Here is a 25,431-nt window from a genome sequence, read left to right as displayed (position 1 = left end):
ATTCTTGATCGTCACCATGTGCTTTGCGAGAGCAAGGGCGTCGTACGGCGGCTCCGTACCAGACACTCTGTAGGGTGAGGTTTCTATTGCGGCTGCTCAACGGCGACCTCCGCGAAGATCCACCCCTCTCTGGCTTCATTGATGGAGAATGGAAAGACAGAGAAAAGCTAATGGCATTACAACACTCAATCCTAATCTCTCTCCGGCTGTCATTATTAACCGGTCCATCTCATCGTCAATGCATGATGATGTGCCGCAGAGATACAATCTCCTTGTCGATGTAATCTCATCATGAGCTCGTCTCGTCCACCACTGACACCGATAGGTTCAGCTCTAGCAGGGGCACTTGGAGCAGTGGTGTCTAATGCGTGAGGCAATGATTCCAAAAACCACTGACCAACCGTACCGTAGCGTCGTCTATCCCCTCGACACGGTCAAAACTCGACTACAAGCTCTTCCTGATGGTCCATCCTTGCCGAGTCATGCCACTGTCCCCGTTCCGCGACCAGCCAAGGGAGTACTTGGGCGAGATGTCATACGGATTCCTGAACGACTGTGGGCCCGGATTAAGAAATTGAAGATGTTAGCCATGTTGATCAAGATCGTCAAGACGGAGGGTCTAGGCGGGACTTTCAAAGGCTTCACAGCTAACATGCTTAACACCTTCTCTCAGCGTCAGTCAATCTCTATGTCTCTCTCTGTGTGACAATCTTCACTCGATGCTCACGCTTCTGCCAGAATTTGCATACTTTTTCTTTCATACATGGATCAGAAAAGCGGCCATGGCCCGGCTGTACAATCCTCACTCCCTTTCAACATCTTCCGAGCTGTTGCTTGGCGCAGCGGCAGGCGCCTTGGCTCAGATCTTTACCATACCCGTCAGTGTAGTCGCCACAAGGCAACAACTGTGGACCCCATCCGATCAAGATAGATCCGCAGGTGTATACGGTTTGAGCCTGTTGGAGACTGCAAAGGAGATTGTGGAGGAATCGGGTCCGTCGGGCTTATGGACAGGATTGAAACCTGGTTTGGTGCTCACTGTGAACCCTGCAATCACATATGGAGCGTTTGAAAGGATAAAGTCGTATGTCTTGTCGTCGAGAGAGGGAGGCGGTGGTGCTGGGTTGAGTATGATGGAGAATTTCTTCATTGGAGTGACCAGTAAAGCTATCGCGACAATCGTGACATACCCCTACATCTTCGTAAGTCAAAGAAACTTACTCCTGCAATGCCCCCACCGACGCTGCCTTTCAGGCCAAAGTTAGACTCCAGGCCAAGGCGGGTGACAATGGTCCCGTACCAGAGCTCGCAGCTTTGGAAGCCTCCGTCGAAAAGGGAGTCTCTTACGCCGATGCGGCAGCTCAAGAGCCCGCCAGTTCCGCGCCGGTCGTGGCCGGTCCTGAAAAAGGCGTCGACCCCAAGCGTCACCCACGACCGAAACACAAGCACGCTGGGGCGATAACTCTACTCAGAGCGGTGTACGCGGAAAAGGGCTTCGGCGGATGGTATCAAGGTATTGCAGCTCAGCTCATCAAAGCTGTCTTGTGTCAGGGTGAGCAATACCCCATCATGATTGTGAATCCTCCATCTGACGCCTCACCTAGGTATACTTTTCGTCAGCAAGGATCAATTCGAGCGCTGGACCTGGCTCATCCTAATTACCTTGGCTCGACTTCGAGCGAGAATTCCACTTGTAGCCAAGACATAGAGAGCACATGGTCCATGCGATGAGTGCATTCCATCCGGTATATCTGCATACGGAACAGTAAAGTGGCAAGGGTATCTCACATGATATGCAAAAAAAAGAAGGTGATGAACCAGTCTAAGCTAGCTAAACATGAAGGAGAACAGACCGAGAAGTCACCTGGCGTATGTCGTCGAGCGTCGGAGTGTGAAAAATGAGAGTTAAGAAAATCATACAAAGTTCATTAAGTGTCGTGTCCAGCAACGGGAAACATGAAGCATGCGATGGGGGACGTGAGGCCGAGTCTAGGCCAAACCATTGGTCGGCGAACTCTTGCTAGGACTGTGACCTGGTCGGTCTCTGGTCGGACTCGCAATGACATCGGCAAGCTTTTCCAGCTGTTGATCTCCTCCGGCGTCTCTCCCATCCACAACGTCGCGGATGAGGTGCATCGTGTTCTCCAGCGACCGTCGACGATTCGAAGGACTCGTCTTGGTCGTGCCGAGGGACGTCTGCCGTGCATGTCCGCGGCGCCAGGGAATGCCATTGGTTGGTGGTCCACCAGTCGGTGTACCGGGAGACCCTGACCCGGCAGTAGGAGGTGTAGCGATGGGGTCTGGAGATTCCATGACACCAGGTGACGGTGTATTGGGTAAAGAGCCCTGCGAGGGGGACGCGGGATTGTTGTCGTCGGGCTAGTAAGGGTGTCAGAAGTGATCGGACCCCACGGCTTACATCGATGATGTCCGGAGGCAATCGCTCATTGTCGATATCACTCTTTCGGCTGTGATCGTCAGCCAGCACCCCGCGTCAACGCACTCACGCATCATCGAAGCCTTGAATGGCATCCTTGATGCCCTCAGCACCAGACGCTAGCATACCAGAAGGAATCGACTCAGACCCAGAGATACTTTTCAGCTCGGAGACCCGCTCAGACTCCTCTCTTCACAGCGATCAGTGGAAATGCAGGTCTGATTTAACGCACCGTAGCAGTGAGAAGACTCGAGACATTCGTCCGACTGCCAAAATCTTGTTCTTAATGACCTCACGGCGTTCAGGCGACTCGTCTCCTTCTACCTCCTCGTCCACGACTGGACAGGTGAGCGGTTGTTCGAATTTATGCGACTCACTCTCTGGCTCCTCTGGCGTGATCGCCATTGGGGTCTCTTCCTCCTCCTCAAGCTCCTCCTTAGTACAGCAATTGAGAATGGCGATCAGCATGTCGGTGACTGAGGTGTATGAGTTCGCTTCCCAGATGTTCCAGCTCACTTTTCTCCCCCACGAAGGGCAAAGACCAAGTGAAGACATCCATAAAGTTGGGCAACCAGTAAGGATGAGGGGTACAGTTGAATTGCCGAATGCTAAATCGGGTGAGACGTGGAGTACGAAGCCACTCACTTCATTACATTTGACTCGTACTTGAGTACAGCGGCCTTGTTGGAGTACACGTCGAGATAGTTTGGAGCAGAGAAAATGGTCATGACGGAGGGAAATCCAGTAGTCTTGGTCTTGCGATACATACGGTACCTGACGTCAGCGGTGTTCATGGTGGCCAGACCTACCCAGCATCTTGCGCCTCATGTGCTCGGATGATGGATAAGAGATTGTTGCGCTCCAGGAATTGACAAGCGGCATTAAAGCTAGGGCTGGTGAACAGGTGACCCGGAGGGCGCGACTCACGTGAAGAAATAGCTGCAACCTCGGACGTGGTTGTGCACAAAATTGTCCGTCACATTCTTCTCCGAGCCAAAGTCTTCCAGTGGATCGGCCCAGAGGAGATCAGCCATCAATCCCTGAGTAGGCGGCTCGCGGAATCGGTTGATCTAGCATATCAGCATCCGATGATATGGTAACCTCACCGCTCGGATATCGTCGACGGTATGTAATTCAGGTGAAAGACCTCCATGGATGCACAGGAATTGCTTGTTCATGATGGCAGCGAGAGGCAGGTTGCAGAAGGAGTCCATGCAGGCATTGTAGACCGTCTCAGAATACTTATGCTTGCCTGTGAGAGAGAGATTCAGTAACTACCCCAGGCTTTTAACGTACATTCCAGCTTGAAAGTAAAGTAGTCCGTCAAGTGTCGGCATTCATGGTTACCGCGCAGGAGGAACAGGGTGTCCGGGTACCACATCTTTAGCGACCAGAGATAGAGAACGCACTGAGGGAATCAGCTCTGCTCCATGTAAGAAAAGGCTCACCTCGATGGAGAAGTATCCCCGATCGACATAATCCCCTAGGAAGAGATACCTCGTCTCTGCTGGGTTCCCACCGACTTCGAACAGTTTCATTAAATCATACTGAGACATGTCAGCAAGCCTGCGGTGCGCAAACTGTGAGCTCACGTATTGCCCATGTATATCTCCACAGACTGGAATGTTGTCAGCGGAGCCTGATGGATGAGCTCACCGGTGATTGGTGCATCGACTTCGAGCACGTTAGATTCTGCTCTCAAGAGGTTGCCTCCTCTATCGTGTGCGTCAGTGGCTGTCTTGAGACTGCTTCGGACTCACTGTTCTAAGATATACAAAGCTTGCTCCTCTGTCAGACGACCTTCACGGTAAAAGTGATTCTTGAGAAACGCAATGTCTGGCTTTGTTCTGTCCTCCTTGGACCAGAATTGGTCGTCTGTAGGAACATACATGGCCGGAGCTTGGACCTGAAGCGTATAGAGTCAGCCAACCAGGAAGCAGGACGTAACGATCCTGTAAGGGAAGGACTGCACGGCAGCGTGGAGCGATGCCAAGGGATCGCTTGCGTACAGCGACCCGGTCCTTTCACTCACATCTTTGACCACTCGCTCCGTCGTGCTGACCACTTCTCCGTTCTCCAATTGATGCTGCGTGAAGTCTATCTCGGGGATCTGAATGTTGTGCTTGTTGTGTATCGCGGCAATCGCATTGGCTGTATGGGTCGTGGGGGAGGTCATGGTGGCGGTGATGTGATGAAGAAGAGACTGAGACGAGCTGCCCCCAGGGAAGGAGCCGGGAGGTACGGCCGTTTCGCTGTGATTGGAAAGACGAATACGATATCTGCTGCTCCTCGCTCGACAAGGGATATCTCTGTCCTGCCAGTATTCAATGTATGGATCGTTAGATGCGAATCGACAGGACCGAGGAGGAATAGACGCGCAGTGACCAGCGAAGTTGCATGAGTGCCACATACGTCAAAACGCCGGTACCCACGTCGAAGGTGACCCGGGCGATTGGCAGGATTCAGCCGAGATACTACCTATGGCGACTACACTGTTCGAGCTCGCGCAGGTGTTGTCTGCCCACCATGCCGACAATTGAAGACTACTTTGACGATGATACAGATCTGCCGCTTCCATCCTCCTCCACTGCTCGGCATTTGCCCAATACCGGTCGACACGGAGCGTTAATCCGTGAGGTGGACGATGACGGATCCTCGGAAGAAGAATTGGACATGTCAACAGTCGCTGAACAGTCTCGAGGAGTCTTTGGAGAGAATGTCAAAGCTCCACCACCTTCTTCAACAGGGAAAGGAAAGATGACTATGCGAGAGGAACCTTCTTCGCCGGTGCGACAGGATGGCGGCATGCCGGATATCAATCCCAACACACCTATGGGAGGCTTCATGGGCGATATGATGAAGTTGGAAAAGGCTGAGCAGGAGCGTATGGAGAAGCTTAGAAAGCAATTTGGAAATACAACGATGGCCATGGATCCGAGCGAGTACAAGGGGTGGGTCTCAAAGCTCAGATGGACAGGCAATATGCCAGATCGCTGAGGTTCTCTGACAGGTGGAACACGGTCTACCCGCTCTATTTCGACGCCAAACGATCGGTTCAACAGGGAAGACGAGTGCCGAGAAAAGATTCCATGTGGTGGCCGCAAGCAGCGCAGATCGCCAAGTGTTGTCGGATTCTGGGTCTTCCGAGTGTCTTAGAGGTACGCCCGATGGCCTTGGACCGTAGCTCATTCACGTATAGCCCGACCATTGCCATCCTGCGGACTGGGAGAATCCAGGAAGGGTCAAGATACGGATCATGAAGGATGGACGATTTTTCAATCCCATCGTCAAGAACAGTGGGTCTTAGGCCCTCTCGTGGGACTGATGCGGCAGGAACCCAGCTGTATCGCCAATTGGCATCCCAGATCCGACAACAAAACCCTGATTACGCATACGAGCCAAAGCCAAAGCGGGAACCAAAGGAGAAGAAGGAGACAAAGGTGACATCGACTCCAAAGCCCAAATCCAAGTCAAAGGCCACTGGCAATGCTCGCCCGCCACCCCCGAAACTTCCGTCTCGCGCCCCTCTCGCTCCGCAACCCTTTCCAGACCTCGAATCGCGCTTACCACTGCATTCTCCCGTGCATTCGACTGGCGTCGCGGTATCTGCCGTGAAGCGAGACCTGGAGAATGAAAAGGAGAATAAAAAGAAGGGGATAACGGCTGAGGAAGGCGGAAAGGAGAAGGCACCGAAAATGAAGCGGGTCGTTGTCAGGGGACCGAAGAGGTAGCGAGATGATTTGCATGCCATCGGGCAGATGCCCGGACCATTCTCAGAGATTTCTTCTACAGCTCTAATTTCTCGGTTCCATTGACGATATCCTCGTCAGTCGCTGCTGCCGCAAGAATCCTCCTCCACCTCTTGGCAATCTGCTCGCCTTGAGCAGCACTGACTCCACAACCATCTCTGAAACCTACGGTAGCACGAACACCTCCCTTCCATCCGACCAAGTTGATGATGAACGGTGCTGGACAGATGTTCATACTCTGTCCCCACAAGAAATCATCTACGCCACGGATGTCGTTCAGCCACGGAAGTCGCGTCAAGTTGCTGAAGACCATGCTGAATTTGTAAAATCTCTCCGATTGCATGATTTCCTGCATTCTCTTCCAAGAGGACTCTGGGCTGAATTCAGGCTGTTCCGTCGCTATTGCTGGAGGATCTGCCATCGCTGGAGATGTTCCGTCCTCAATGTTTTCTGCCTCGTCCTTTGTCTCTGCAGGCGCAGGCGCAGGCGGTGGAGGAGGTGCGTTGCTCTCGTCGAGCGCCGCTTTGATGCCATCGGCAACTTCTTTGGCGACTTCCCACAGGATCTTTTCGTGTGGTTTTGGTGAGGTGACAGGGAAGACAGCAGTGCTGTAACCGCTGAAAAAGAATGGATCTGTTGATTTGCGTGTCCCTATCGGTACGATGTATTGAAATCGCCTGTGGACATCTAGCTCTTCACTTAAAGCTTGGAGGAAACTAGCGAGCAGGACAGGGTTGAGGGTGGGGATCTGGTGAGATTTCGCGTTTCGAGAGATGGCCATGACGTCGTCTGCCGGAAGATCAAGTTCTTCAAAGATCTGTGGGTGATCTAGACTTATCAAATGACCGTAATCTTCCGGTGCATGCGGCCATATGGGAGCCTCGGTCGTCTCTGGTTGTGGTCTTGGTGTCCAAGGTTCGTACGGTTTCTCAGGGATGACTTTGCTAGGGATCTCCAGGTTTTTCACAAAATGACCCAGATCCGTTTCATCTGGCAGTCCATCAAAGTTTGGAGTAAGGAGGATTCGAACCAAGTTGACCATGCCTAATCCATCTAGAAACTTGTGAGACATTGTAAAGCTCAGATAGACCGTATCGGCCGCGGTCATACGCTGGATCATCCACAGAGGACGAGAGACGAGCGACTCCTTTTCAGCGATTTCCAAAGCGATCTGCCAAGCTTCGAGTGTGCTCGATGGAACGTCTGGGAGCTCAGTATAGACATCGTCGAGAGCCCATGGTTTCTCTCGTAGTTTCCAATGGATCGAACTCCACACTCCTTCGTGGCCCGAAGGTCTAGGGAGGTTGACAAATTCCAGTCGGAGATCCGGGTACCGCTTCTGGGCTTGTGACAAGTGATCAGCGAGCCATTCCCTAGACGGGGCGAGATCCTTTCGGAAGGCAACTGTTGTGGACACATAATGAGGCCACCCGTTGATATGTTCAAGGTAGTGGGTAGATGTTGCGGTGCCGACGGCTGATCCATTTGTCAGATGAAGGATCTTTTTGGTAGCTCACTCGAGATGTGTTCGCGGGAATTGGATGACATAGTGAGCGACACGAATTTGATGTAGGTCTCAAGATTTAGAAGGGCCTCGCCGTGCAGCAAGATCTATCTATCTACTAGACATTCCGAAACTTTCTTCGAGCTTTGATAGAGATAATCCAAGTATAAAAGAGAACTATAATTAGACTGCCCGCCTACGCGGCCTTGCTATCCAAGTTGATCTTCCGATGGAACGATACCGGGAGTGTCACATCAACATGGCATGATCCTGTAACTCGCTGAGCAAGCGTATGAGATAGCAAGTTAGACTTCAAACAGAGCACTTGTCATACACATGTCTTACCGTCAAATGCAAGCTCCAAACTTCTTGATCCACACACTGCTAGTGTCAGATTCCCATCCAGCAATCAGTGACTAACCTGGAGACCCCGCGTTCCAGATGCCGTAATAGGCTCTTCGATGGGATTCTCGATGACGATTATGATCGCAAAGTAGTTGCGATCGTTTTTATGGATTGATGGACTTTTTGGTGCTACATCGACGTGAACATCTGCTCTTCCACTTTTATATCAGCAGAGCTATCTCCCATCCCCCTAAACGTCCTGGATCAAGGATCACTCAATCATCAGCCAAACTGAACATCTTCAACGCCACCAGGCGACTCTCCACCATGTCATCTGCACCCGAATGGATCGAGCTGTTGAAGAAGCACGTCGACAAGAAGGATCAGCACACGACAGGTGAGCAGGTGGAAAGAGAAGCAAGTGTAATAACCTCGTACAGTCTATGCCTTCTCTACCCTTTCTCCTGAGGGTAAACCTCGAGTGCGTCACTGCATTCATCGGGACAGTGAGTTCGTCTTCGAGCTCCTCGTCACTCACGGAGTTACAGTCACCCCCTCCAACTTGCTCCTGACGACTACCGATACGCGGATGCAGAAACCACTTCAGCTTGGAGAACATCACCAAGTTGAGATCGCTTGGTGGATGGAGCCTCCAGCCGTTCAATTCCGGCTTCGTGGCCAAGCATTCACTCTCCCAGCCGACCAGAATCAAGTCAGCAAAGCGCTCAAAGAGCTGGGTGTACAAGGTGAAGAAGCCGACGCGAAATGGTGGGAAGAGAAACGGAAATCAATCTGGGCAAATGATATGAGCGGACACCTCAGAGGGAGCTTCGGAAGACCACCTCCTGGAAAACCGTTGAGCGAGATCAAGGAGAAACCCGAAGACTGGCCAGAGAGATTAGATGCCGAATCGGACGATCCCGAGCAACAGAAACTCATCGACAACGCGTTGTCTCACTTCGCATTGATCGCATTCAAGGTCGAATGGGCCGAGTACCTCGAACTCAAGCCGAGTCCGAACCGCCGTACTCAGTGGACGAAAAAATCGGATGGGTCATGGGACAAGGTCAGCGTGGCGCCATAGGTGCATGCACAACTAGATTGACTATGCATGTAAATAACTTCACGACGTACAAGACAACTTCTGATCCAAATACAAAGCAAGAAATACCCAGACTATCACTCAATCATCTTCGTCGTCTCCCAACTCAAAAACTTCCCCAGCTACCAGTCTACCGTACTTGACCTGAGGGCGCGGTGCAGGGGCAGGCATCTCACCGGATCGAAGCAGACTCCTCTCTTCATCAGTTCCTGTGAAACTCGGCGTCCGCCCTACTTCGGGCATGGGGAACGCCAATCCCATTATCCTCCATAATATGATCCAGCTTGCCATCCAGGCGATACTGATTGTGACAGAGGCAATGACACACAGAATCTCAGTCCGAGTTTTCGGCAAGTCGAGAGGTGAGTCCAGTGATGTGGCGGGGTTCATACAGGGTCGATTAGGAGTCGGAGGAAACAGGGTGTAGATAATGGCAGATACTAGGAGTCAGCGAAGCATGATGACGTGCACCTACGCGGCCATAGGAGGAACAAAGCACCAGCGGACCCTACTTCCATTGCGCGATCGTGCCGAAGGATCCATGCGTCATCATTGGACTTTTCTCGTCGCTGCCTATAATGTATGGCCAAGCTGTTTCCTTCAGCGATGGGCTGCTCTGCCCACTCCACTCACAAGCTGGCGGAAAAGACAGTCGTCAATATGCCTACCGAGAGGATGAAACCCGTTACGACGACTGGAGTGTCAGCACGAAAGAATCCATATGAGACTTACCGTATCTTGTCACAATCATGGTCCATACTGTCCCTAACGCTACGCCGACACCTCCGAGCAATAGCGGCAGATACAGCATGACCCGTCCGTCTGCAAACTTGTCCTTCTTTGCTACTGGAATTTCCGCGTAAGGATTTGACGGTCGATCTGTCAGTGTCGCACCGTAGTTTGGCGCTGAAGGTTTGATACGGGGTGACGGCGGTGGCGAGGCAAGAGCCAGATCCCACATGACGAAGATGCCCACAGATTCTGGGTCTTGAGCCTCTTCTGAACTATCATCGACACTTGGTGACAAGGAGAAGAGGTATGTCGGAGCGGTGACGGTGGTGAGTATGACCAACAGTAGAGCAAGACATGAGACCGAGATGAAATGTAAAAGAGCCAATTCGAACGTCAACAGAGGGCAAGTCGGTAGATCCACTTCAGATACGGAGAGCGAGCACATTCCTCGTCGAAGAATAAAGGCACAGAACGCCATGGTGGCCGCTATTTCGTCAGCTCCAGGCGTGATCCTTCTGGCTCACAGGTCCAACAGACCCATAGCATGGTGATCAGGGAAAATTCTATCCGATCCAAGTATATTCGCCATGGCCTCGGTAGCGATAGACTGAGACCACGCCTAGCGGACGTCAGCAGGAGATCTCAGCTTTGCTTAAAGTCTCACAAGATACCGACTCCACCTATACCAACAGACGCAAGGATGACGGTCAATCCTCTGATATCGCCCTGTGCCCCACTATACATTCTCTCGCCTGCCAACATCTTGTCAGTCAAAGGCTTGTATGCAAATTCCCGTTCAACTCACCTCCACCGATGGCGGGAGCCGAGCTTGCCAAGGCGATCGAGCTGAGTACCACCACTAGAATCTGGAGTGCCCATCTTGATTGTCCCGTCGTGAAGAGCGTAGGGGTCATGTTCTGGGCTTTCCAGTACCGTTGCCGGCCCCCCTCGTCGTGTATGAATGACGGAGAGAGCATTTGACCATCTGCGCAGCCCAATAGCGGCAAATGCGTTAATGAACGAAGGAGTCACACTTCTGACCCGGGTCGGGCCGATAATAACGGTGGCGGGGAAAGCCAGAGTGGGGCAAGCTGGCAGTCACATCGAGGTACAATTATTGGGGTTTTTGCGAGCCGAGTTCTGGGAGCTGGACACGCTCAACAACCCTGCACTTAGCTGCAAAGGACGGACCAAGATACCGTATGCCTGGATCTAACCCTCAATACCCCACCAGAAGAGAGCTGCATCGTCTGATCACACGAGGCGGCGTGCGGCTGATCCGGTCGCCGGCACTGAACTACATTCATATCGGAAGAAAGGCTGGGGGGCTATGACACGAGCTATATCGCCCCTAGGTACTGCTCAGGCTCATGATGCTGGATAGTCGGATCCAAGAAAGTCACCTGTAGATGGTAGGCCGAATAGATTACCTCATTGACGGCGCCACAATCATTTTCGCATGAATCTGAACAACACGTCCTCTGCAGGGCCTGTGAGGAGTTGTGCGTTATCCCGTCAGGATTATAAGTAGCCCAAGTTCCCTTGATCCCTGTCCTCAGCCTTCCCGACAATGAATACGGGCCTCCGTGAAGGGATCACCTTCCACAGCCCCCAGCCACAAGCCCAAAGCCAAACCCGAAAATTTGCTTCCGTTGCACCTCTACAAAAGTTGGAAAGACAAAGATTTCGATCTTTTCGAAATCACGCTTGGTAAGAGCTCACGATCAACTTATCACGACCTCGAAGGCTTGCCTCATTGGACCTCGGACGGCAGGGTCCTGATACGACACCTACCAAACGACTAGTCTCATGTTCTCCTGATCTTGAATGACCTAAGAACGACCGGTTGGCTCTCGATCACCATGGGGTCCACCCAGCCGAATGATCAAGTCCTGGTCGAGGCGACCCAATCACAGGCCGAAACGGAAACTCAGACACGTCCTTCTCACGTCAGCATGTCTTCAATAGACCTCACGGCAGATGAGAATTCAGGGGACGATGAGCCTCGTGTCAATGGATCAATCAATGCGCATGCCTCGAGCTCAAAGCACAGATCGCCACCGCCTCGGACTGCTGTAGCTGCTGCTGCTACGGAAATCAATGGCAGACTTGACAACGAGATACAGTTCACAGGTGTCAAGCATTCGACCTCACCAGTAGCTTCCAAGATGACTATGCCTAATGGCGGATCCTCAGGATACCAAGCTGGCTCGTCACAGTCTGCCGGAATGAGCGCTTCATCAGCTATAGACATCACATCTCGACCTTCCCCACCTCCTGCTCAACCTACCTACAGCGATAAGAAACCTATATGTATCGGTGCGATTCATTCTAGAGCCATCATGCTCTACCCGTCTCAAGCTGCGATCGTGGGTAGCTCTCCACCGCCTGGTTCTCGCGAGAAATTCCATCTGGTCAATTACCTTGGAGCTGAATTGCTCAAAGTCAAACTCAAGGTGAGGCTGATGTCATCTTTCAAACGCTCACATTCAAGCTTCGCATACCTGGTCAGGATCCTCGTCCGAGTGATATTTGGCCACCTGTTAGCTACCCAACTCTGCAGATCATGACCCGTGAGTCCGCCTTTGATTCAGGATGCCTGACAATGCAGCCGGTATGTCAAGCTATATCGGAGATCTCGACCCTCATCTTGCCGAGCAACTCATCCCGCTTGTCTCGCGTGGCCTCTTGCGTCTTGAAGGATTCATCCAGCGAGTCTTTGCCGATGGACACCTCTTCCAGATCCGCATCAACGTCCTCTTGTTCACCCTCAGCTCAAATATAACCTTTATCGCCAATTCCCTAATCGCCAACAACATTTACCTTTTAGACCCCATTCCACCTTATGACCCCGCACGACACAACGAACAGCCTGAATATCATAACGCACACGGCGGAGGAGATCACGCCATGCAGCTCATGATAGCTGCGCAGAGAAAGACTATGCCAGGATTTGAAATGACCCTCGGTCAATTGGACAAGACCAAGCAGGTGGAAGTTCAACGTCGACAGGTCGATGAAGTCTTCAAGAGCTTGGAGACTGGCGGTACAGAGGGGGAACTGGAAGAGTGTGATCCGGGTGGGTCGGTTGCGAGGGAGCTTTGTGCTTATGACAGGTCCATTCATCAAAACCTCGCTCTACCCCCATCAACGCAAAGCCTTGACTTTCTTGCTACAGCGAGAGCAGGACTGGTCGGCCCTCAAACGAGCCAGGAAGTACTTTGCGAAAGTGCAGGCAAAGCGGTCCAAGAAGAACAAGGACGCCATCATTGACGAGGACGAGGAGGAACAAAAGGGCAAGGTCAAAGATCGGAACAGATCTCTGTGGGAAAGCAAGTCGGAAGACTCAAAAGGGCGAGTCTTGGTCTGGAAGAATAGGGTGACTGGTCAGGAACTGCGCACCAAGAAGGGCGAGAGACCGAAAGAAGGCAAAGGTGCTATTCTCGCAGATGACGTGAGTGTCGGAATGTCGACTCGCGGCTGATTGACCAGATGGGTCTCGGCAAAACATTGTCCGTCGTATCTCTCATCTCGTCCACTCGACACTCCGCGGCCAAATGGGCCAGGAGCAAACTGGAGTCCGTGGAAGAGCCAGCGGCATCTCCACCTAAGGATGGGCTTTCCTCCTCAGTCATGCGGACCAAGGTTTTTGGGATGCCTGAAAATTCGGACGACGACTCTCGGCCGATTGCAGATTTCAAAGGCAAAAAACGGAAGCGAGACGAGCCGGCGAGCTCAGAATGCGGGACGACCCGGAGGTCTCGTCTCGTCCGTAGATCCAAGGCGACACTGCTAGTCTGTCCAATGTCGACCATCACCAACTGGGAAGAGCAAATCAGGGATCACTGGAATGGCAAAGTGGAGATTATTGGAGGCGCAGCTGGGACTATGCCACCGAAAGAGGTGACAAAGAAGTGGAAGCCGCCAAAGAGGGACGGAGAGTCATCAGACGAGGACGAGGACTTTGACACGCTCAAGGTCTACATCTATCACGGCGCTTCGAGACGTGCCGACCCGGATTTCATCGGCGACTTTGATATTGTTGTCACGAGCTACAACACCTTGGCTTTAGAATACACCCGACAGCGAAGTGGCGATGCGACACCAGCGTCTCCGAGCGATACTGCTCCGAACAGTGATGACGATTTACCGAAGGGTGATACTTCGCTTAATGGGAGGCCGACAAAGCCAGAGGTCGAAGCTGAAATCAAAGCTGCCGAAGTTGCGGATGCTCTTCTACGCAAGAAACGCAAGGGCAAAGGCACGGCAAAGGCAACTTTCGAGACGAGTCCTCTGCAGGCCATTGACTGGTTCAGAGTCGTGCTAGATGAGGCGCAGTGAGTATGCCAAAAGTACAATTTTTTTTTGTGCTGATCCATCTAGCTACATCAAGAGCGACAAGACAATTGCTTCTCAGGCTTCATGCGACCTCCAAGCCGATAGGCGAATAGCTCTGACTGGAACACCAATCCAAAACAAGATCGAAGATGTCCAGGCGCTATTCAAATTCTTACGGCTAAGTCCAGTGGATGAGAAGGAGGTGTTCAACAAGTACATTGCCGGGCCATGCAAATTCGGTGAACAAATAGGCGTCGCCAGACTACAACTGGTCATGCGTTGCTGCACGTTACGACGCACGAAAGATTCGACCACGGATGGGAAGAAGATTCTCAACCTGCCAAGTCGCAAAGAGATTCAACTCTGGCTCGATCTGAGTGAAGAGGAGCGCAGAGCGTACGACGATCGCGCTTCAAAAGCCAAGGAGAAGCTCGAAGATCTCAAAGCCAAGAATCTTTTATCGAAGAACATTGGCAATGTGTTGCAGGATGTCCTGCGCCTCCGACAGATATGTGATCACGTCGATTTGGCGATGCAGGGAGCGGTGGAAGAAGATTACGATGGCACCATCATGGATTATGAAGTGGCCTGCAAGGGTATCAAGCAGCATGGATTGAGCCAAACTCGCGCGGTGGCAGTCGTTTGCTTTCTGAAGAATGGCGATGGGGCGTCTTGCACGTCTTGTGGCCATGACTATGGCGACTACTTTCCGTCGATCGAATTGTTGGAAATGGAGGAAGATCAAAAGGAGAAACAAAGGAAGAAGATGCCGGTCAAGCTTTTATTGACCAAGTGCTTGCATCTTTTCTGTGAGTCCTAGCTTGATGATTATCGCTGACTCAATCAGGTCCGAGTTGCTTCAAGGAGGGTGTGTACCCAGACTGGTCAGCAAGAATGAAGGAGCACGCTGGTCGACCTTGCACCTGTGGCAACATATTACGACTACCTTCCGACGTAGTGGAAGTCCTTCAACCAGGTGTCGAGGAGAATGCTGGCGCGGCTGATCAAGGACCTAAACGGGCTCGGAAAAAGTACATTCGCGCCCCTGGCGAGCCGCTTGTCCTGTCGACCAAGATGAAGTTCCTTCATGACGAGCTGATGAGCTTTTCTCGCCGAAATCCCAATTCCCCGCATTACAATCCGTTCGAACTCGATGCCGATACGATGGAAGAAGTTGACAAGGATGGCAAACCATTTGTGACCAAGAGCGTGATCTTCTCGCAGTGGACGACCATGTTGGACAGGATCGGCGATATGCTTGACGAGATCGACATCAAGTATGCCCGACTGGACGGTACAATGTCTCGAGAGGACCGAGCCAAGGCCATTGAAGATCTGAAACACAAGAAACGGGTCGAAGTGTTGCTGGTTTCTACTCGAGCTGGAGGTGTCGGACTCAATTTGACGGCGGCCTCGCGATGTTATCTCGTGGACCCATATTGGAATCCATCGGTAGAATCTCAAGCTATCGATCGGATACATCGTATGGGTCAGACGAGGCCCGTGACGGCCATCAAGCTCATGATCAACGACTCGATCGAACAGCGGTTGGACAAGATTCAAAGGAAAAAGGCGCAGTTAGCTGACGTTTCCCTGAACAATCTCTCCCGAAAGGAGTTGATGGAGAAGAGGGTGAGTAGGCTGACTACGCGTTCATTCATGCTGACATTCCACAGGCGGAGGAGCTTTCCCAGCTGTTCAGTTAAAATGACCTATGGATACATCTTTATCATTACACATGTAGCCTGTAGATGCATCATTATAGCTTGGATCTGATCGCCCAATCATCCATCAACCCATCGTCAAGTACAGCCTGTCGTAAAGGTCCCGTTCCATTCCTGATCTCCCACTCTATCCTCTCGAGCATACTCGCTTGACCTGGTGCATGGACTTTGAACGCAGGCTGGGTATCGTATCCGATCATAGCGGCTCGAATGAGAATGGCACTGGATTTATGAGCTTTGTGCGTCATTACAGATATGGGAGGGGGGAACCTTACGATGTGAGTCCGAACACTGGCTTGATGCCATCGGCCTCTCGACCTGTCAAGAATCTGTGCATTCTGACGATTCCTGGACCCCATCTGACATCACGATAACCATAGTATCTGCCTTCTTTGCCTCCGACTTCGCCAGCATCTACCGAGGATCAGAGAGAGACTGTAACATACACACCTCCATCCGCTCACCGTCTGCGTACTCGACGATCGGTGGAGGTGAGTAAAACGGGCCTGGATCCACTCTGGAAGAGATGCCAAAGTGCCAACCGGGTATGCGAGATGGATGATCATGAAGAAACGCAGATAGAGGCATGGAGAACAAGTAGGATACTTCTGAAGGGTTCAAAACGGGGTTGATGGCGTTATCCGTCACTAGGAGAACGACACTGGTCTCTCGCTTGTCAGCCAACTCGGGAGGTGCAACGGCAACGGCAGTGGATGGCATAGACGTACGGCGTGACGATGAGTCCTATGCCGGTAAGAAATGGATCCAACAAGCAGAGACACCTTACTCGCTCGTAACCTATAGGCAGGCCGATCTAAAAGACGTTAGATGGTCATTCCTAAAGAGACACACATACCTCCTCGAACGCCTCGCGGCGCTTAGTCTATCAGCTGAAGACCGGCTTCTTTTCCAAAGAAGAGCTCAGCTCACCGCTGTGGCTTCTTCGTCCTTATCTCCAGGTTCGTACTTACCACCGGGAAGCGCCGTATCCTTTGCAAAAGTCCTCATCGCCTCGGCCCGGCTACACAGGTCGTCATGTCAAAAAGGCCATTTCGGCTTTCATGGCTAGTCATTGAATCCTGGGTCAGACTCACGTCGAGAGCAAGACGTAGAGATCCCCTAACCTCCCAATGAACAGGATAATGGCCACTGCTGCCGTTCGATTCTTTGGGAAACGACGTGTCTCTTTGACTCGCTCATATTCCATGAATCGATGGATGCATCTAGGCGAGGGTCAGTGAGTGGATGCAGTGTGCAAGCACGGCTTACTGTAGTGACTCAGGCTTCAGAGGAAGCAAGAGCGATTCTATCGGTTGAGGATTTCTCGACATTGTCTTCCATGAGGAGAGTCCCTCATTAGGACTGTTCGTTCAAGCCCAATTAATCAAAGGGAGGTGAGTGAGTGTACAATGTCAACTTCTCAGTTCGGGCATCTCGATGATCTTCACCTGCGCGTTTCAAAATATAGTACTACACTCTGTTTTGCATCCTAAATGCCCGGTACAAGTTGCCCTAATAATGCTACAAATAGTGCTACTCCTCGTCCTCGTCATCACTGTGAACCGCCCTCTCCGGTCTGATAGCGAGCTGAGTCTGACCTTGACTTCCTTCGCCTCCCATCTGAGCATCAACCGCCCCGCTTTCCACTGCCAATCGTCTAAAAGCGCCGTCTGGTCGAGAGAGTAATTCTTGCGGTTCTCCCATCTCAACAATGTTACCCTGTTCCATGACGATAATCTTGTCATAGTCGATAATGGTGCTAATTCGGTGCGCAATGGTCAAGACGGTCGCTTGGTCGAACGCCGAGCGAATGGTTTCCTGAATCGCAGCGTCTGTTCTCGCGTCAATCGAGGAAGTAGCCTCATCCAACGCCAGGATCGGTCTACGTCGAAGGATTGCTCGAGCCAGCGCCAAGAGCTGTCGTTGACCTCGCGAAAATGATCCACCATCGCCAGCCATCACTTCGTCCAACTTTCCTTCAAGCGTCTCGACGTGAGATTTGAGTTGAGCTTGATCCAATGCCTCCCAAATGGCTGCATCAGAGTGTAGACCCTCGGGATCAAGGTTGGCTCGAAGACTCAATTCGAGAATCAGTGGATCTGTCCCACAAGTCAGCTTTACTTTCTTACGCCATCTCTTCACATACCCTGTGGAATGATGGACATGGCTGACCGGTACGTCTGGAGAGGAATTTGACGAATGTCGATACCGTCGACGAATATGCCGCCCTTGGCAGCTTCGTGATCCATCATCCGCCACAATACGCTCAAAAGTGTACTCTTGCCTGATCCACTTCGACCACAGATACCGACTCGCTGACCAGGCTTCACATAGAAGGAGACGTCTCTGACGGCCGGCTCCAGCTCTGGAGCATACCTTGCAGAGACATTGTTGAACCGGATGGCTCCTCGTTTCAGCCAATCAGGATTCGTAGCATCTTCAGACATGACAATCTTTTCCTGTGGAGGAAGCTCGATGTACTCTTGAATCCGCTCGATGGATGTGATTGACATTTCGACATTGGTCCATTCCACAATGAGAAGCATGAAATCCAAGTTGAGTCCAGCTGCTTCAGACATGGCAAGGGCCAAGATACCAGCGGAGACAGAGTGGCGATTGATGACGGCAATGACGACCAAGAGCGTGTTGACGACAAGTACGCACAAGTTGAGGGCGAGCTCTAGCCATTTTCGGATGGCCATCAAGAGCCAGGCTGGGTGCTGAGAGGCGGTACACCTTTCTGTCATCATTCTCAAGCACATCTCTTGAGCCTTCATGGCTCGGATGGTCCGGAGACCATCCGCATCAATGGTTTCAGAGAACAAGGTGTAGATGGGAGACTTTGATGTGAGGTCGAGACGTCGTAGTTCCCTGCCTCCTCGGACGTAGAACCTTTGGATGAAGCACATGAAGATCGCTGTTCCGACTAGGACAGCCGCCATGATAGGTCCCGCAACTGTAATGATAATAAAACTCCCCATGATTTTGGTAGCGATGAACATGAAATTGACCGCATGATTGGGAAGAACGAGATCGGTGAGATTGAGATCCGTGTTGAATCGGTTGACCATCTCTCCAATGGGACGAGAGTCAAAGTAGCTGAGCGATGTCGAAAGCAACCCTTTGATCTGCCATGCGTGAAGTCGGAAACTGGCGATAGGGTGGGCATATAGAAAGCAGAACATGATGGCAGTCGAAAAGCAGATAAGGTAGCCGACCTGCATACCGGCGTATCCACCGAGGAACGCTGCATATTTGGAGCGCGGGGCATCCTGCAGGCTCTGTGTCCAAGCCTGCAGATAGACATTGATGCAGGTGTACACGGCGGTGCTTGCGACGACCATTCCGACCCCTGAGATGGATGAGTGTTTGCGACTTTATGACGTGACTCACAGAATCCAGAGTAGACGTAACCCATGCCTTTGAGGTACAAGAGGTAGGTGGACCAATTGACAGCTCCTCTGGCACCTTCTCGCTTCTCGACCTTTTCTGGGTCCTGTTCTTGAGATTCGGCGGGCTCAGTCAGATCATCGAGCTGGGCAATCTCTTGGCCGACGATTTCATCAGGTTGATCCTTCTTGCCAGCGGCGAATTCCTTGACGAGCTGGGAGATCATGCCGTCCTCCTTTGCAAGTAGACTCTTGTAATCACCCTGCTCGATGATTTCTCCCTCTTGCAGGACTGTAAGATGCGACGCGTTGGAGAATCGATAGACTTGGTTGGTGGCAAGAATGACAGATTTGCCTCGCAGGAGACCGTTGGGGCCAAAGAGCTCGTTGAACACCCTAGCTTCAGTCTCTGCGTCGAGTGCCGAGAAGACGTCATCTAGGATCAAAGTCTGGAATCGACCATAGACAGCTCGAGCAAGAGCAACTCTGCGATATGGTATCAGCTCCATCCCCGGCTGACAAGACTCACCTTTGTTTCTGCCCTCCACTGAGCGCACTGACTGGTACTGTGTCTCCACCTTTGATGATCGCCAGATCGACATCCAGGGCCACAGCCTTGATGACTCTACTGTACCATTTGGCGTCGTACGGATGCATAAAGGTAATGTTTTGTCGGATCGAGTTGTTGACAGTGAGCCAAGGGTCTTGGGTGCAGTATCCAGCGGCACAGAGCTGCACATTGGACGTGCCGCCTATCAAATCCAGTTCGCCCAGTATGGCCTGGAGGAAAGTGGACTTTCCACAACCAACTTTGCCGACAATCATCCAAAGTGAAGGGTCCACTTGGTGGACGTTGAGATTTTTCAAAATGGTCGCTTTGTCCTTGATACCGAAAGACGCGTTGTGGAATTCGACCCGACACTGGCTCTCCTTTTCGGACAGGTCCTTTTCTGGTTCTTCCATCATCGGCTCTTGTCTCTCCTCCAGCATGAGGAAAGTTTCGATTCGCTTCAAGCTGGCATAGGCACTGACCATGGAGCTGAGTTGCTGTCCTAGCATCAACAAGGGTTCGGAAATGATGCTTATGGTGGAGACGACTGTGAAGATCTTTGCGGTATTGACATTATTGGCGTTCGAGGTGTAGATGGAAACCACCGTGAAGGTGATGATCGTGATAAGATTCAAGAAGCCTCCGAGCCAATTTGTCATGATGGAGACTTTCAGAATCTCTCGGATCCAGTATTTCAACTTATCGATCTCGTCCTTTCGCATGTCGACGGCGGTCTTGATGACCTGGAATTCATAGGCAGACATCTTGACGGCTTTGATGTGACGCAGAACCGAGGCGGTGAATTTGACTCGGGCATCAGTTGCAGCACCATACGCCTCTGTCAAGTAGTCAGCCTGGACCGTTGGAGGGCGACTCACTCCTGCCTGCGGAGATGTCTTTGGTCAAGACTGGAAGGAGAGCAAAGAAGACGATCGAACCAATCACCGTCGATAGCTGAAAAGGTCAGTCCTCGCTTGCAGGCTGGTTGGACTCACGAAAGATAGTCCCAATTGGGTCCAAATAATGTACATTGCAAAGCCAGTCATCAGGATAGCTGTCCAGAACTGATGGATCGAGACGCAGGTCTGAGTGATCATGGTGACATCGACGCTCATCAAGTTGCTGGCCTTGGCTGCGCCCATTTCTCTCGCCGCATCGACCTTGATAACGAGACTCTTCCGGTACAACGCCTCCATGAGCGCACCACGAAGTGCGGTGGCGCAGCGTTGAGTGGCAATGTGAGCGAGGGCGAGCGAGATTGAGTAAACCAGGTAGATGAGTGCGGCCGCCCCCACCAACGCCCATCCATCGCCGACGGCCTGAGGTTCGGGTGTGCTGTAGGATTCGACGAATAGCACTGTCTTGTTGAGCAACAGTGGCCTCGCCAAGGAGACAAGCGACGAGATGGCGTAGGGTAGGACGGGTGCAAGCCAGGCCATCATGAAAGCACGCAAGATAGTCCAGACCATTGGCTGTTTGGTCTTGCCTTGGGATGACCTGGCGAGATTTTTCTCCCATACCGGTCTAAAAGTTTCCCACGCGGGTAGAGAATGCAGGTTGGTGTCGATGGCACCTACGGTGTCCATCTCGAGAGGTTTCTTGAAGCCTCTGATCAAAACCGGAAAGACCCAGACGATAAGGTATCGGTTGAGGAGCCCGGCCGTAGCGGTTGGCGGTAGATCTGCGCCATTCTCTAACGAGCTCCTTGCGGAAAATTGCAAGGCCAAAAACAGGGCACAGTTGAGGGCCAGACAGACGCCGAGCTCGGTGGTCAAATCCAGATTCAAGATAGCGTAGGTCCTGATTCGGACAGCGATGAATAGGGCATTCACCAAAAGGTACAGCGCGGGGGGTTGTGAAGGTCTGTTACATCGAAAATGTTCCAGCGGAATGATCAACAACAGGGCCAGCTAATGCGGGGGTTCAGAAACTGTGAAATAGGTGAGGCAGACTCACCGATGCAAGAGTCTGGAAGCAGTTGGCCAAGAGTCCAGACCACTTGCCAGCGACGGGCGAGGTGAGTTCCCACCTGACCCACGTCGCAACATTGATGCCGAGAAAGCCGATGGAGAGTGCGACTCGGGAAATGAGCAGGAGACTGCCATGGAAGGGAACTTGATTGAGAGGTAAGAGTCTCCGTGGCTTCCGTACGAGTCGAGTGAATCGTGCGGATGCGAGGACGAGGAGGAACAAGGCCGGGATGAAGGCGAAGAAGCTGATCGTTTCCCGTGTCAGTGGGCCTTTACAGCATTCCTCACGGTACACTCACACATCACTGAACAGGAGGGTAAAGTCCAGTGGCCGACAATTGGCACCGGGTCCAATGGACCAATCGTTACTACAGAGTCGAGACATTGGGTCGTGTGTCTGCTACGACGAGGTGGACATTAAGAAAGAAGAAGAAGAGGTAGGCGACAGGCCCGACGCCTCGGCTTATCAGTGAACTCTCAAAATGGTTCAACACTGACGAGTCCCTTACTCGGTATGGTACGGGATTCAATTAATAATTACTGCTTTCTCGCTAAAACACTCCTTCCAGAAAATCAAATACGACACGCCAGCGCAATCGCTCCCCACTTCGGGTCCGAGGGAGATAGATGGGAGGGGAGGGCATTAGAATTTGATTAGACAATCTGGGTACATTGTCATTAGGAAATTCTGATCAGCGGATCTTCCATGTGAAATGTGTTGATGATGGTTCCAGAGAAGCCGATCAATCTCATATCAGCCCTTCGCCGGCGGACGTAGAACAATGCTGGAGAATACCAGCCGACACATTCTCACTCTGGGGCCACAGTCACCCATTTGAGATCCACTTCGGAGCATACTTGCCTCGGATCATGCAGGATGGGGGCATGTTGCATGTCAGGAATCACTCTGAAGGCAGAGTGAGTTCAAGGCAATGAAGGCGGGCCGAGCCGAAAGTCCGCACGTCGCGAAAATGAATGCATGTCTTTTATCCCTTCTTCTTGGGTTCCTCCTTGTTACGACGGACCCGGAATGACAAAGCTACGCGTAGGTTGGCATCGGGAGCACTTCCTGTCACCTCTTCTGCAATTTGCAGAGAAGGATGCAGGGTCCACATTCGAGTTGGTAGAATGTCCAGGTGGGACGGGCGAGATGCAGGTCAAGTTGAAGAATGGCGAGATTGACATCTGCGTCGGTGAGCGTCGAAGCACACCCAGTTTGGGAGTCACTGCTGATCTGTGGAAAAGCGTTGACGGATGCGTTGATCGCTGGGCTGGCTAACGGTCTGGACTCTTACAAGCTCGTGGGGAGATACATTGCGAGTCCGCTCAGATGGTGCGGGAACCTATGATTTGGTGATGGCTAATTCGTGCAGGGCAATCATCACTGGTAAAGAGAGCAAGTACAACTCGGTGGACGATCTCAAAGGTACAACATTTGGTATCTCGAGGCAGGGGAGGTGAGCCGTCCTCTATGGTACCATCACCTAAGTGGCCAGTGGATCCCAGGTGATGGCGTCTGTCCTATCAATGAATCAAGGCTGGACAGCCGATCAACAGCCAAAATTCAAGAGTATGTCATCGGTCGGTCGAGCGGGCGAGCTGATAGCATAGTCAATGGGCAATTCAAGCCATTGAGGGATTCAGTCAACTCCGGAGAGAGTAGGTCGTATGGACCCTAAGCCCCGACTGAACCCCCATTTCAGCGTCGTGCTTTCTCTGGGAATGGTTCACCACAAAACCATACGTCGATAGTGGAGAGGTCCGATTCATCGGATCAGTGTACAGTGAGCAGGAGGATTGCCCCTTTCAGCCTGACGATACTCAAGCACCCTGGCCATGCTGGTCCATTGCTGCGGCTGAGAACAGCTCAACATCTTCCCTTTCATCCTTTTTATCCTCTCTTGAACCTTTCGTCACGCATTTCAACTCGCCTAAAGCGAGAGAAAAGGACGACGTCGATTTCGTGGTCGATTATTTCAATCATCAGCGTGAAGACGTCATCGAATGGTTGGCAAGCGTCAAGTGGGAGGAAGGTCTCGCGCAGGTCGAGGAGAAGGTCATCAGGGATACATTGGAGTGGGTCTCCCCCGGGAGAGCTCGATACTGATCCTCTAAATAGTACTCTGGAGAAAGCCGGTGTAGTTAAACGCCCAGAAGCAGGCTGGGACATGTCGACGTTTGTCAATGCTGACGTTTGCAAAGTGCATTAGCCGGATACTCGATGACAACAATGATAATGCTATTATACAGTGTCTCTGTGTGGGTGTGTGGGTGAATACTGATGGAAGTCCCGAATCGCGCATCATCACGATGACCTGATCCACTGAGCCAGCTCTGGCAGATCGTCACCTCCTAACCAATCCGCTCCACCTCGACTGATCATCATCCACAGTCTCTTCCTTATACCCTGTGTCATTCTCGCTGTACCCCACCAACGGGACTTGATGCCTCGCCGTCTAGCTTCGTCGGTGTAGCCCCTAAGCCACTTTTCGATGAAACTCCATGGAGGCAACTCCATCCCGAGATGATACATGGCGGGGAATTTCGCACTGGCCATCGGAGAGATATCGGGGGTCCATTGGAACGTCACCTCATCACGAGCCGAAGACGCAGGAATCGTCACTGGTTCTTCCAAATTCATCAACGGAGCGTCGTAGAAGATGTCCCTGTGGGGAGCATGGTAGATCTCGGACAACGGTGCATTACCCGTTCCAACGACGATGAGTGGACCCGCTGACCATCGCTTGGATTCAACGTGATATGTCGTCAAGAATCCAGCTGTGCGGAGTGGCTCAAGCGCAGAAACGAGGTACGGCCACATGGCTTCTCCGTGGGATTTCTGATGCGCCCCGTCAGGGGCCGAACAACCTTGCAGGTCAGAAAGGGCAAACTCACAAAGTCGATGACTAACTGGACTTGCGCTCTCGGTCTAGACTCGTACAGTCCGGTCCATTGACCTGCCGATACGTTCTTCCCTTCATTTCGCTCGTTCAACGTCGTCAACAATGGATTCAGATATGTGTGCGCCAGGGATCGTTCGTTCAGGTCGGACTCTCGATGACCAACCACAAGTTGGTACGTGGAATCCTGTCCAGGAAGTGGGAGCTGAGACAGTGTCCGTTTGACGTTGGCTTCGTCCATGTGAGCCTCGCTATGATCCGACTGCCCAGTCGCAAGCCACACATCGATTTCTATCGAGCTGAAACCAAGGGACAGAGCCAATGCCTGTCGGGGTCAGAGGTATCAGGTATGAATCAGACATACCAGGGCATTCTCCCCTTGCATCTCGTCGTTATGACTGTACGCCATGATCGGCAGTACGGGATAACCTAGAAATCGGTCTCAGAGAGCGCTCAATCTCCGCTAGGGCGAGCCCTATGGGCCTTCTTCTACTCACCTTCTAAATCATTGGCTGTCAGACTGTCAAGCCCATTATTGCATATCATGGGATTCCAAAGTAGCCATTCGCATCCCCACATGCGCTCCACGCACCAGACGTAGTATAAGAGAAGAAGGGCGATAATTGTGATTTCACTTTTATGAGATAATGCACGACCCTTGATACTCTCCTCTCGTTGAATGTCCTCAAGA

At 52.0% G+C, this 25,431-nt stretch overlaps 11 protein-coding genes across 11 annotated transcripts; 5 read left to right on the top strand and 6 right to left on the bottom strand.

The window, feature by feature from the left end:
* BD324DRAFT_638012 (mitochondrial carrier domain-containing protein) lies at positions 1-1,731 on the top strand. The gene is made up of 5 exons (XM_022017070.1): positions 1-368; positions 412-674; positions 739-1,202; positions 1,255-1,552; positions 1,605-1,731. The coding sequence occupies exons 1-5, from the start codon at positions 292-294 to the stop codon at positions 1,706-1,708; spliced, it is 1,206 nt and encodes a 401-aa protein (XP_021868297.1). The 5' UTR covers positions 1-291; the 3' UTR covers positions 1,709-1,731.
* BD324DRAFT_638005 (Serine/threonine-protein phosphatase 2B catalytic subunit A1) lies at positions 1,732-4,795 on the bottom strand. Its single transcript, XM_022017069.1, has 16 exons — positions 4,470-4,795; positions 4,198-4,343; positions 4,094-4,152; positions 4,030-4,055; positions 3,886-3,984; positions 3,734-3,845; positions 3,544-3,689; positions 3,365-3,507; positions 3,247-3,324; positions 3,083-3,211; positions 2,954-3,045; positions 2,815-2,913; positions 2,670-2,775; positions 2,508-2,627; positions 2,420-2,468; positions 1,732-2,379 (listed from the first exon to the last, which is right to left on the bottom strand). Exons 1-16 carry the CDS (start codon positions 4,611-4,613, stop codon positions 1,990-1,992), a joined length of 1,938 nt encoding a protein of 645 aa, XP_021868296.1. The 5' UTR covers positions 4,614-4,795; the 3' UTR covers positions 1,732-1,989.
* A 119-nt stretch (positions 4,796-4,914) lies between these two features.
* On the top strand, positions 4,915-6,216 carry BD324DRAFT_638000 (hypothetical protein). Its single transcript, XM_022017068.1, has 4 exons — positions 4,915-5,388; positions 5,448-5,595; positions 5,637-5,733; positions 5,771-6,216. The coding sequence occupies exons 1-4, from the start codon at positions 4,964-4,966 to the stop codon at positions 6,166-6,168; spliced, it is 1,068 nt and encodes a 355-aa protein (XP_021868295.1). The 5' UTR covers positions 4,915-4,963; the 3' UTR covers positions 6,169-6,216.
* A 1-nt stretch (position 6,217) lies between these two features.
* BD324DRAFT_637997 (hypothetical protein) lies at positions 6,218-8,038 on the bottom strand. The gene is made up of 2 exons (XM_022017067.1): positions 7,704-8,038; positions 6,218-7,662 (listed from the first exon to the last, which is right to left on the bottom strand). The coding sequence occupies exons 1-2, from the start codon at positions 7,732-7,734 to the stop codon at positions 6,224-6,226; spliced, it is 1,470 nt and encodes a 489-aa protein (XP_021868294.1). The 5' UTR covers positions 7,735-8,038; the 3' UTR covers positions 6,218-6,223.
* Positions 8,039-9,127, top strand: BD324DRAFT_637996 (pyridoxamine 5'-phosphate oxidase-domain-containing protein). The gene is made up of 4 exons (XM_022017066.1): positions 8,039-8,077; positions 8,118-8,432; positions 8,476-8,541; positions 8,584-9,127. Exons 2-4 carry the CDS (start codon positions 8,210-8,212, stop codon positions 9,117-9,119), a joined length of 825 nt encoding a protein of 274 aa, XP_021868293.1. The 5' UTR covers positions 8,039-8,077; positions 8,118-8,209; the 3' UTR covers positions 9,120-9,127.
* BD324DRAFT_637992 (hypothetical protein) lies at positions 9,128-10,883 on the bottom strand. The gene is made up of 7 exons (XM_022017065.1): positions 10,675-10,883; positions 10,534-10,621; positions 10,394-10,488; positions 9,870-10,355; positions 9,771-9,831; positions 9,613-9,728; positions 9,128-9,577 (listed from the first exon to the last, which is right to left on the bottom strand). Exons 1-7 carry the CDS (start codon positions 10,844-10,846, stop codon positions 9,219-9,221), a joined length of 1,377 nt encoding a protein of 458 aa, XP_021868292.1. The 5' UTR covers positions 10,847-10,883; the 3' UTR covers positions 9,128-9,218.
* Positions 10,884-12,043: 1,160 nt separating this feature from the next.
* On the top strand, positions 12,044-15,983 carry BD324DRAFT_584170 (SNF2 family N-terminal domain-domain-containing protein; the record flags this gene model as incomplete). Its single annotated transcript, XM_022013664.1, has 7 exons — positions 12,044-12,325; positions 12,364-12,442; positions 12,481-12,948; positions 12,986-13,323; positions 13,362-14,206; positions 14,253-15,016; positions 15,055-15,983. 7 exons carry the CDS (start codon positions 12,044-12,046, stop codon positions 15,981-15,983), a joined length of 3,705 nt encoding a protein of 1,234 aa, XP_021868291.1.
* On the bottom strand, positions 15,927-17,376 carry BD324DRAFT_637974 (NUDIX hydrolase domain-like protein). The gene is made up of 8 exons (XM_022017064.1): positions 17,201-17,376; positions 17,026-17,154; positions 16,862-16,952; positions 16,788-16,808; positions 16,660-16,745; positions 16,396-16,592; positions 16,207-16,345; positions 15,927-16,153 (listed from the first exon to the last, which is right to left on the bottom strand). The coding sequence occupies exons 1-8, from the start codon at positions 17,260-17,262 to the stop codon at positions 15,967-15,969; spliced, it is 912 nt and encodes a 303-aa protein (XP_021868290.1). The 5' UTR covers positions 17,263-17,376; the 3' UTR covers positions 15,927-15,966.
* Positions 17,377-17,464: 88 nt separating this feature from the next.
* On the bottom strand, positions 17,465-22,225 carry BD324DRAFT_653697 (P-loop containing nucleoside triphosphate hydrolase protein; the record flags this gene model as incomplete). The annotated part of the gene is made up of 8 exons (XM_022018693.1): positions 17,465-18,030; positions 18,078-19,283; positions 19,325-19,806; positions 19,850-20,708; positions 20,749-20,824; positions 20,866-21,780; positions 21,827-22,085; positions 22,140-22,225. The coding sequence occupies 8 exons, from the start codon at positions 22,223-22,225 to the stop codon at positions 17,465-17,467; spliced, it is 4,449 nt and encodes a 1,482-aa protein (XP_021868289.1).
* Positions 22,226-22,548: 323 nt separating this feature from the next.
* On the top strand, positions 22,549-24,196 carry BD324DRAFT_187807 (hypothetical protein). The gene is made up of 7 exons (XM_022012128.1): positions 22,549-23,033; positions 23,086-23,173; positions 23,214-23,297; positions 23,337-23,410; positions 23,452-23,499; positions 23,544-23,916; positions 23,960-24,196. The coding sequence occupies exons 1-7, from the start codon at positions 22,820-22,822 to the stop codon at positions 24,048-24,050; spliced, it is 972 nt and encodes a 323-aa protein (XP_021868288.1). The 5' UTR covers positions 22,549-22,819; the 3' UTR covers positions 24,051-24,196.
* BD324DRAFT_584166 (hypothetical protein) lies at positions 24,146-25,161 on the bottom strand (the record flags this gene model as incomplete). The annotated part of the gene is made up of 4 exons (XM_022013663.1): positions 24,146-24,679; positions 24,736-24,945; positions 25,024-25,065; positions 25,105-25,161. Coding segments are annotated over 4 exons (843 nt in total), but the record flags the coding sequence as incomplete, so codon positions are not given.
* Positions 25,162-25,431: the final 270 nt, after the last annotated feature.

This window comes from Kockovaella imperatae (assembly GCF_002102565.1).
Source record: "Kockovaella imperatae strain NRRL Y-17943 chromosome Unknown BD324scaffold_16, whole genome shotgun sequence".
In the NCBI taxonomy this organism is placed as follows: domain Eukaryota; kingdom Fungi; phylum Basidiomycota; class Tremellomycetes; order Tremellales; family Cuniculitremaceae; genus Kockovaella; species Kockovaella imperatae.
This window is presented reverse-complemented; position numbering and strand designations above follow the sequence as displayed.

Excerpts from the sequence above, each read along its gene's own strand:
- BD324DRAFT_637992 (XM_022017065.1), bottom strand. The coding sequence starts at position 10,846 with ATGCTCTCTCCGTCATTCATACACGACGAGGGGGGCCGGCAACGGTAC. Across the intron at positions 10,356-10,393 it reads GCTATGGGTCTGTTGGACCT|CGGCCACCATGGCGTTCTGT; the intron begins GTGAGCCAGAAG and ends CTGACGAAATAG. Across the intron at positions 9,578-9,612 it reads TTTGTTCCTCCTATGGCCGC|TATCTGCCATTATCTACACC; the intron begins GTAGGTGCACGT and ends GCTGACTCCTAG.
- BD324DRAFT_638005 (XM_022017069.1), bottom strand. The coding sequence starts at position 4,613 with ATGACCTCCCCCACGACCCATACAGCCAATGCGATTGCCGCGATACAC. Across the intron at positions 3,985-4,029 it reads GAGATATACATGGGCAATAC|TATGATTTAATGAAACTGTT; the intron begins GTGAGCTCACAG and ends GACATGTCTCAG. Across the intron at positions 2,914-2,953 it reads GCCCTTCGTGGGGGAGAAAA|TCACCGACATGCTGATCGCC; the intron begins GTGAGCTGGAAC and ends CATACACCTCAG.
- BD324DRAFT_638012 (XM_022017070.1), top strand. The coding sequence starts at position 292 with ATGAGCTCGTCTCGTCCACCACTGACACCGATAGGTTCAGCTCTAGCA. Across the intron at positions 369-411 it reads GGAGCAGTGGTGTCTAATGC|CGTCGTCTATCCCCTCGACA; the intron begins GTGAGGCAATGA and ends ACCGTACCGTAG. Across the intron at positions 675-738 it reads GCTTAACACCTTCTCTCAGC|AATTTGCATACTTTTTCTTT; the intron begins GTCAGTCAATCT and ends CGCTTCTGCCAG.
- BD324DRAFT_638000 (XM_022017068.1), top strand. The coding sequence starts at position 4,964 with ATGCCGACAATTGAAGACTACTTTGACGATGATACAGATCTGCCGCTT. Across the intron at positions 5,389-5,447 it reads GATCCGAGCGAGTACAAGGG|GTGGAACACGGTCTACCCGC; the intron begins GTGGGTCTCAAA and ends GTTCTCTGACAG. Across the intron at positions 5,596-5,636 it reads GTCTTCCGAGTGTCTTAGAG|CCCGACCATTGCCATCCTGC; the intron begins GTACGCCCGATG and ends ATTCACGTATAG.
- BD324DRAFT_637997 (XM_022017067.1), bottom strand. The coding sequence starts at position 7,734 with ATGTCATCCAATTCCCGCGAACACATCTCGA. Across the intron at positions 7,663-7,703 it reads TTCCCGCGAACACATCTCGA|CCGTCGGCACCGCAACATCT; the intron begins GTGAGCTACCAA and ends CAAATGGATCAG.
- BD324DRAFT_637974 (XM_022017064.1), bottom strand. The coding sequence starts at position 17,262 with ATGTCGAGAAATCCTCAACCGATAGAATCGCTCTTGCTTCCTCTGAAG. Across the intron at positions 16,593-16,659 it reads ATAGGACTCATCGTCACGCC|TGTCGTTCTCCTAGTGACGG; the intron begins GTACGTCTATGC and ends GCGAGAGACCAG. Across the intron at positions 16,346-16,395 it reads GATCGTCGAGTACGCAGACG|ATGCTGGCGAAGTCGGAGGC; the intron begins GTGAGCGGATGG and ends GATCCTCGGTAG.
- BD324DRAFT_187807 (XM_022012128.1), top strand. The coding sequence starts at position 22,820 with ATGTCTTTTATCCCTTCTTCTTGGGTTCCTCCTTGTTACGACGGACCC. Across the intron at positions 23,034-23,085 it reads CGAGATTGACATCTGCGTCG|CGTTGACGGATGCGTTGATC; the intron begins GTGAGCGTCGAA and ends TCTGTGGAAAAG. Across the intron at positions 23,500-23,543 it reads TTCAGTCAACTCCGGAGAGA|CGTCGTGCTTTCTCTGGGAA; the intron begins GTAGGTCGTATG and ends CCCCCATTTCAG.
- BD324DRAFT_637996 (XM_022017066.1), top strand. The coding sequence starts at position 8,210 with ATGGACTTTTTGGTGCTACATCGACGTGAACATCTGCTCTTCCACTTT. Across the intron at positions 8,433-8,475 it reads GAAGGATCAGCACACGACAG|TCTATGCCTTCTCTACCCTT; the intron begins GTGAGCAGGTGG and ends AACCTCGTACAG. Across the intron at positions 8,542-8,583 it reads TCACTGCATTCATCGGGACA|TCACCCCCTCCAACTTGCTC; the intron begins GTGAGTTCGTCT and ends ACGGAGTTACAG.